The 8,402-nt window shown below is 68.3% G+C and overlaps 1 protein-coding gene across 1 annotated transcript; it reads left to right on the top strand.

Moving 5' to 3' along the window:
• The first annotated feature begins 4,563 nt into the window (after positions 1-4,563).
• NTN3 (netrin 3) lies at positions 4,564-7,382 on the top strand. The gene is made up of 6 exons (XM_065920266.1): positions 4,564-5,760; positions 5,832-6,020; positions 6,112-6,261; positions 6,451-6,501; positions 6,637-6,711; positions 7,033-7,382. Exons 1-6 carry the CDS (start codon positions 4,833-4,835, stop codon positions 7,380-7,382), a joined length of 1,743 nt encoding a protein of 580 aa, XP_065776338.1. The 5' UTR covers positions 4,564-4,832.
• The last annotated feature ends 1,020 nt before the right edge of the window (positions 7,383-8,402 follow it).

The raw sequence follows: 8,402 nt of genomic DNA on the forward strand, positions 1-8,402 counted from the left end.
TACTAAGGTGGGACTTGGTGCATGTTTGCTTTTGTCTTCATGTTTTTTACTTAAAGCACATATCAAGTATATTTACCAAGAACAGGCATACTCATTTTGTACTGCAGGGAGGGGGCCCGGCCCCTCGAGGTCGGCTGCCCCGGGGCCTCACCGCTTGCTCTAGCCCTCGCACACCTGAAACCTCTCCCCACAAGCACCTGGCTGCGTCCTGGGCTTACCCAAAGAGCAGAGAGCCAGTGTCCCCGTGGGCAGCACCCATGTCCACCCCCGCCCCCTGTGCTGTTGCTCTGGCTGCTTTGGGCCCCCCAGAATGAGTCCCCTTCGGGGAATGGGCCCATCACTCTTCCCTGCTGAATGAACCACCGTTTCCTGGAAGGCAGGAAAGTGTAGAGGCAATGTCGCCGCCTCTGGGTTTCCATCGGGACTCATTCGCTGCAGTGGACCTTCCAGCATGATTCTTGAAGACTGCGTATTGTCCCCAGGGCCATTCTGGGTGGTGGTTATCACCGCTGGGGTGAAGATGAGTAGGATGGTGTTACAGGCTTCACAGCCCTGGGGCCTGAGGAGGGCTGCCAGGCGGTGGTGTCCCTTCCGTGAGGCTTTAGTGAGCACCTGTGTGAAGCAAGCACAAGCCTCAGGGCTGGGCAGTGGCCCTCTGTGTGGACAGTGATGGGTGGGAATAGTAACACCGCTTCTGCCTCAGGTGGCCGACAACTCCTGGAGAAGGCCAGGTTTCCTGTGAGCCTGCTGAAGCACTGCAGGTGTGGGAGATGAACTGGGTGATGCTGAAGCAGCCTCGGGGTGGCCCCACCCTGCAGGAGACTATTTGTAAAGGGCCCCACTGTTCAATAGGCCAGAAACCTTGGACATGGAGTCCCAGGCCTTTGGGGCTGCTGGGGACCAGGTGACAGACCAAAGTAGGAAGGGAAAAAGGCTCTCACTGCACTGAGGGGCCCCTGAGGAGTGGAGCTCAAGGAGAGGGAGCAAGAGAGAGGGGCCTGGGGCACACCCACCCCCAGAGCTTACTCCCAGGTGCTGGGATCTGGAGGAATCCGGGCGAGCTCCACCACCACCAGGGTACCAGCTGCTCCAGACTCGTTTCCATAGGAGGTGGCCTCCACCGCAGTTATCTCATCCACTTTACTGTGCACCTTACCCATTGGCAGGGGGGTGCTACCCCTCCGTCTCTAGCGGAGCCCAGAAGGTTATTGACTCAGTGACCCACCTGTCCAGGGCCAGCCCTGCGGGCCGCTGTGGGCACCTGAGTCTTCACGGGCAGGGCGGTTCCAGCAGATAACTGGGGGGGAGCGGTCTGGGTGGGTCCCAACACAAGGCCCCCCAGAGACGGAATGGCAGACCGGCTCCGGGTCAGCGCCCGCCCACCCCATTCCACACCCCCGCCTGGAGGCGGCAGCGAAGACCTCCTGGCCCCTGCTGGCGTCACCGCCTCGCCGGCCAATCCGCTCCGAGGTGGCGGGGCGAGTGGGGCTGCAGGGAGCGCCCACATTCACCCGGAGTGCAGCCTCCGCATCGCAGGCATGAGCGCGGCCGAGCCCCCGCCCACGGCCGACGCCCTCGAGCCCCCCGGGGCTCTCCGCGCGCTTCTCTTGGCCACCGGCGGCGCGGGGGGCTCCTGGCCGCGCTGCGTCCTGCCGTTCGGCGCCGTGGCTCTGCTGGCGGGCGCCGCCGCCACGGCCATCACCTTCTCGCTGCGCGGACCCCGCCTGGACCTGGCCCAGGGCTCGGCGCTGGCGGCGCTTGGCGCGGGCCTCGGGCTCCTGGCCGCAGCCTTCCTGTGCTGGCGCGCGCGGCGGCGGCGGCGGCGGCAGAGGGCCGGGCGCGGGGGGCGGCGAGAGCCGGGGGCGCCCTGAGCCCGCGCGCCGAGCCGCGTCCCCTGCGAGATCATGGCCAGCCGGCGCCTCCTCCATGCAGACCTCGCCTGGGCCCGGCTGGCGCCGTGCCACGCGCATCGCGGAAGCCTCCTCGCCAGACGCCGTCCCCAAAGCGTTCCGTTCTGACCCCTCAGGAGACCCGAACTGTGAGGGCTTCGAGTCACTTCCCTCCCCTCCCCCGACTCGGCTCTGCTCCTGTCGCACCCGCCTCCGCCCAGCGCTGCTTTTCAGCGTCTCGCTTGGCGCGCAGAGCGGGCCTGGCCGCGGTCGACGCGGCCCGCGGGGCGCAAGGCGGCGTCGGCTGGGGACTCGGCGTGGCTACCCACCTCCGGGCGAGGCACAGTGTGCTGTGTCCCCCTCCTAGCTGTCTTTCTTCCCCGCTGGTGTGGAAGCCCCTCGGGGTAAAATAAGCGCTCAATAAATGTTTGCGCTATAAATGAAAAAGTGGTGGCTTGCAAGCGTCTGGTGGGACTTTAGGCAGTGAGCTAAGTGGGGAATATTTGATCAGTTGGCCTTTTAAGGGAAAAACCCCAGCCCCTTGAGGCCTGTCGGGACCCCAGATGGGTACCCAAAGCTCACAACTAGGCGCTGCCCCTCTGCGTGAGGGCAGGGGTGGGAGGGCTGCAGGTGGGTGTAGAGGCCGGGCCTCTTCTAAGGTGGCAGGTGGCGGGCAGGGCCAGCAGAGAGGCGCAGAGCGTGAGAGGCCCCAGTCTGAGACGGACAGATGGCTGAGTCCACGAGGAGCACTGATATTGGCTGGAGGGCTGTGGGGAAGGCCCTCCCTAGCTCCCCTCACGCCATCTGCCCGGGCCACCCCAGGGCCAGGAGAGAATGAATATCTCCTGGGAAGAGCCAGCCCCACAGCCTCCTCCCTGAGGGGCTAATGGCGCAGTGACCCTCTGGCTGGAGGCCCTTCCTGCTGACCCCATGAACACTCTTCAGGCTGAGCCCTGGGGGTCTCCAGCCACACCAGAGGCCACCAGCTGTTCTGCCGACCCTAGACTCTACCCCCACCTCACCGGGAGGCTGTGCAGCACACGAAGCCTGCAGGGCTGGGCGAGGGGAGCTGCTCCCTACTTTCCTCCTTCCAGGCAGGAGTCCTGAAGTTCAGACAGCCAGGCTTTCCCTGGAGGCTTGTCTCAGGCCCCCGGGAAGCACTGTCTTGGGCCTAGGCCTTTCTCCCCACCGTGGCTAGCTCTGTGCTTGTAACAGTCCCCGCAGGATCAATCCCCACACAACCCCAATCCCCACACAATCCCACACAACCCAAACTCCCACCAGGGCCCCCCATCCCAGATGGGTTTGGGGTGATGATCAGAAGAATCTTGAAAAGAATGGTTGGGAAGGCGCTCCTTCTGCACCCGACCCATCCCAGAGCAGAACCATGCGCCCTGCCAGCTCTCTCATTCGTGCCTGGCTGTTGTAAGGGGCATGTTCTTTATTGGGAAGTTGAGGGACAGACCCCAGTGCCAGTGTCATCGCTCCCCACCCTCACATTTGAGCCGCTCAGGCCTGGTAAAGGGCCCCACCAGAGAGTGTCAGTCACCGCAGGTGGCCCAGCGCCCTTTCTTCCTGCTGCTCCTTCTCCAAGGTGCGTCCTTCAGTATCTATAACACAGGATTCTGCTTCTGTCCATTCTCCCATTCTCTTCTGTCCTTGCAGTGTCTCTGGCCCAGCTGAGGGTGGCAGCCCCGCCTCACAGACACACCCCAAGCTGTCGCCACTGACAGCTGGCCTGGCCTGGGGTCAGCCTCCCGTGGAACTTCAGGCCTCAGAGATGCTCCCCGGTGGACATATTCCAGTGTTCCTGCCCGCTCCGCGGGGGGCTGCCCCTTCCTGGGTCGCTTTGCCCTGACTCAGGTCTGTTGAGCTCCTATGAGGCTCAGGAAATCCCAACAGCAAAGGGGAAATAATAGGCATCTGGCTGATGAGAAAATTGAGGCTCGGGCAGGTTGAGGACTGGAAACCACACAACTAGAAACTGGAGCGGTGTGGATTCGAAATCAGACCTGGCCCCAATCCTGAATTCTTTCTGCTGGAGCAGACTGCTGCTTCGGGGACACCCCACAACCACCAGCCCAGCCTGGCTCCCTTTGCCCCGAGTGTGCCCTGTAGGGACCCAGGCGAGTATCCGGAAACCAGTCTTCAGCTCCAGGGCCCTGCGTGCCCCAGGGGCCCGAGGGAGGAGGCACCGGACCCCCGCCCAGCACGTGGCACAACCCCAGGAGCAGTCAGAGCCTGGCTGCGGGCCGGGGGCCGGCTGGGTGGTCCCCCACGGGCTGCGTGGCGGGGCCACCCGCTCCAGCCCCCTCCCGCCAGCACATTCCTGGCTCCGCGGCCCCTCCCCCGGCTCCAGGGCCTCCCGGCCCCCTCCCCCGCTGGCCAGGCCAGCGTCTGAATCTGCTTCTGATTCCGGCTCTGCCGACGCGGCCCCCTCCTCTCCCCTCCCTCCTTCCCGGCCGAGCAGCCCCGCCCCCGGCTGGGCCCAGGCTGGAGCCCGCTGCGCCCCCCACCCCCTTTTGGCACAGCTCGCCCGCCCTCGCTGCAGCCGGGAGGAGGCGGCGGCCCGGGCGCCCCAGGCCCCGCCCGCCCTCGGCCCGTCCCGGGAGGCCGGGAGACCTGCTCGACCCGGCCCTCGGTGGGTGAGTGGGAGCGGCGGGCGGCGGGTGGGGCCTCTGCAGGCGGAGGCGCCGAGGGCGGGGGCGACGCCTGTCAACGGTCCAGGCCCCGCGGGAGGACGCGCGGGCGTCCCCGCTGCTCCGCTCGGCCCGGAGCGTGCCCGCAGCGGCGCCCACCTCTGGGCCCCGATTGGGGCCGCCCGGGGGCTCTGGTGGCTCGGCATCCCGGGCCAGCGGGCAGAGCCTCGGACCGGGCTCTCTCTCTCCCGAGGGCAGCGACGTGGGGCCCCGGCCGGCCGGCTGACCCCCGGCGGCTCCGGCCATGCCGGGCTGGCCCTGGGGGCTGCTGCTGACCGCGGGCACGCTCTCAGCCGCGCTGAGCCCGGGGCCGCCGGCGCCCGCCGACCCCTGCCATGACGACGGGGGCGCGCCCCGCGGCTGCGTGCCGGGCCTGGTGAACGCGGCCTTGGGCCGCGAGGTGCTGGCCTCCAGCACGTGCGGGCGGCCGGCCACGCGGGCCTGTGACGCTTCGGACCCGCGGCGGGCACACCCCGCCGCCCTCCTGACCTCTGTAGGCGGCACCGCCAGCCCAGTGTGCTGGCGCTCGGACTCGCTGACGCAGGTGCCCCACAACGTGACCCTCACAGTGCCCCTTGGCAAGGCTTTTGAGCTGGTGTTCGTGAGCCTGCGCTTCTGCTCGGCACCCCCCACCTCCCTGGCCCTGCTCAAGTCGCAGGACCACGGCCGCAGCTGGACCCCACTCGGCTTCTTCTCCTCCCACTGTGGCCTGGACTTCGGCCGCCTGCCTGCCCCTGCCGATGGCCCAGCTGGCCCGGGGCCCGAAGCCCTGTGCTTCCCTGCGCCCCAGGCCCAGCCCGATGGTGGTGGCCTGCTGGCCTTCAGCGTGCAGGACGGCAGCCCGCCAGGCCTGGATCTGGACAGCAGCCCGGTGCTCCAAGACTGGGTGACCGCCACGGACATTCAAGTAGTGCTCACAAGGCCTGCCGTGCTGGGAGACACCAGGGGCTCCGCGGCCATGGCCCCTTACTCTTACTCAGCCACTGAGCTCCAGGTGGGCGGGCGCTGCAAATGCAATGGGCATGCGTCCAGGTGCCTGCTGGACCCCCAGGGCCACCTGACCTGCGACTGCCGGCACGGCACCGAGGGCCCGGACTGCAGTCGCTGCAAGCCCTTCTACTGCGACAGGCCGTGGCAGCGGGCCACCACCCGGGAAGCCCACGCCTGCCTTGGTGAGGCCTTGGAGGGTGGCCTGGGGATCTGAAACCTGGCCGGCCTATCCCTGACCCACCCTTCCCCGCAGCTTGCTCCTGCAATGGCCATGCTCGCCGCTGCCGCTTCAACATGGAGCTGTACCGACTGTCTGGCCGCCGCAGTGGCGGTGTCTGCCTCAACTGCCGGCACAATACTGCCGGCCGGCACTGCCACTACTGCCGGGAGGGCTTCTACCGAGACCCTGGCCGTGCCCTGAGTGACCGCCGTGCCTGTAGGGGTGAGCCTTCAACCAGCCACCTACACGCCTCACCCTCCCAGGGTTTCCCCAACCCCAGATGGGCTTCTGACCATCCCACTTCTGTCCTCAGCCTGTGACTGTCACCCTGTTGGTGCTGCTGGCAAAACCTGCAACCAGACCACCGGCCAGTGTCCCTGCAAGGATGGAGTCACTGGCCTCACCTGCAACCGCTGTGCCCCTGGCTTCCAGCAGAGCCGCTCTCCGGTGGCACCCTGTGTTAGTGAGTTACGGTGCCCTGCTTGGACCACCTCGGCAGAGGTCACTCCAGCTCTGAGCAGAGGTCACCCCAGCTCCGAGCTGCTGCCTACCTGGGCCCCACAGATCCCCGGCTCCCCTCAACTGTTCCCTGAGCCCTGCAGATCCCCCTGGCCCCCCTCAAATGCAGTGCATTATCCTGTCCTCCCCACAGAGACGCCTGTCCCTGGACCCTCTGAGGAGAGCAGTCCTGTGGAGCCCCAGGGTGAGCAGAGGTCCCAGAGGGGCATGTCCTTGGGGGGAAGGGGTGGTGGTTTCCCGAAGGACCCGAGGAGAGAGTGGGAGGAGGAGGGCAGAAGATGGGGATCTGTGCCAACCTCCTCTTGCGCCCTCCTCCCAGACTGCGACTTGCACTGCAAACCCGCCCGTGGCAGCTACCGCATCAGCCTGAAGAAGTTCTGCAGGAAGGACTACGGTAGGCCGCCTTCTGGCCTCCCACCCTCAGGCTTCCTGCCCGACCCCCGCCCCTCCTCACCTTGACCTCCCTACTCTCCCTTTGGAGGTCCTAAGGCCATTCCCCCGGTCCCTCAGCTCCTCCGTGATCACTGGCCCCGCCTTGCCAGCCCCCTGGGCCTCTCGGTGCTCCCGCTGCGGCGTATCCGCTTTGTTTCCCGCCTCCGCGCCCCCCACCCGCACACACCCTTACCCGCACCCTGGCTGGCGCTCTGTGCGCGTCGGCTCCGGCCCCCTCCAGGCCCCGCCCCGCCTGACCCCGCCCCTCTCGCCTCCCCCGCAGCGGTGCAGGTAGCGGTGGGCGCGCGCGGCGAGGCGCGTGGCTCCTGGACGCGCTTCCCGGTGGCCGTGCTCGCCGTGTTCCGGAGCGGCGAGGAGCGCGCCCGGCGCGGGAGCAGCGCGCTGTGGGTGCCGGCGCGGGACGCCGCCTGCGGCTGCCCCCGCCTACTGCCCGGCCGCCGCTACCTGCTGCTGGGGGGCGGGCCGGGGGCCGCGGTCGGGGGCCCCGGGGGCCGGGGGCCGGGGCTCAGCGCCGCCCGCGGGAGCCTCGTGTTGCCCTGGCGGGATTCGTGGACGAGACGCCTTCGGAGGCTGCAGCGGCGCGAGCGGCGGGGGCGCTGTGGGGCTGCCTGAGCCCCCGGGCCGGGCGGGGGCCGGGCGGGGCGCTCCCCACTTATCAAGGCTCACCTTCGTCCAGTGCATCCGCCTGACGAGAAGTCTTTGATCGCGTCGCGCGCGCCGCCCCTCTGGGCCCCCGCCCCGCGCCTCCCCCGGTGCCCCGAGCGCTGTCCAGGAGGGGTGAGCGACGCAGCGACACCCACGCCCCAACACGGAGGGGTGTGGTAGCCCCGAAAAGCGGTTTCGAGCCCTCCTTGGGCAGTTGTCATCCAAAGGTCCCCATGGCTCCCCACCTTCGAGCTATCTATCTCCTCCAGGGGGGCACCACGATGCCCCAGAGTGCTGTGAACCCCCTGCGAACACCTCAGGGGCCTCGGTGACACACACCCTCAGCCCCGCGGGTCGTGGTTCCTCAGCGTTCCCGCGTTCCTGAGGCACTGACACCGCCCCCCCAAAGTTATGCACCCCCTTCTGATGCCAGGACCCATAGAGCTCTGAGAGCACCCCAAGGACCGCCGAGACGCCACCTCCTCGGACTCTTGATTTCCCGGAGAGCGCCCCGACGCCCCGAGAGGCGGTGCGGCCGCCAGAGACGCGCTGGGCGACGCTGGTTGCCCGTCCTCGTCAGGACCGGCGGGGGGCGCCATGACTCCTCCCCCAGCGGCTGAGGCGGCGGCGGCGGCGGCCCCGGGCTCCCGTCACTCCTGCCGGCGGGGCGTCCGCGTCCCTGTCCGCGGTGACTCTGTTCGGCCTTTTCTGGCCCATTGTGTCCGTGTCTCTTGTCCCTGTCCGGCTGTCTCTCTCGACCCGGGTCTCCCGGCTCCTCCCCTCAGGGCTCGCCCGGAGGCTCCCCCCCGCCCCCCCCCCCCCCCCGGCAGCCCGGACGTCGTGCCCACAAACGACCGCGCGTTCGCAGGCCGGCCCGGCGCGACCGCTACCCCGGCGGGCACCACCCCTGCCCCGGACTCCCGATGCCCCCCGCCTTGCCGGCGCCTGGGCGCGGCGGACACCCACAGCCGCGCGCGCACCCCCTCG

Source organism: Muntiacus reevesi, chromosome 2, assembly GCF_963930625.1.
Source record: "Muntiacus reevesi chromosome 2, mMunRee1.1, whole genome shotgun sequence".
NCBI classification, from domain to species: Eukaryota; Metazoa; Chordata; class Mammalia; order Artiodactyla; family Cervidae; genus Muntiacus; species Muntiacus reevesi.

What these genes read in the sequence shown, in the direction of transcription:
- NTN3 (XM_065920266.1), top strand. Translation starts at nt 4,833, where the DNA reads ATGCCGGGCTGGCCCTGGGGGCTGCTGCTGACCGCGGGCACGCTCTCA. An exon ending in CAGTCCTGTGGAGCCCCAGG is followed by an intron (nt 6,502 to 6,636) that starts GTGAGCAGAGGT and finishes CCCTCCTCCCAG; the next exon opens with ACTGCGACTTGCACTGCAAA. An exon ending in GTTCTGCAGGAAGGACTACG is followed by an intron (nt 6,712 to 7,032) that starts GTAGGCCGCCTT and finishes CCTCCCCCGCAG; the next exon opens with CGGTGCAGGTAGCGGTGGGC.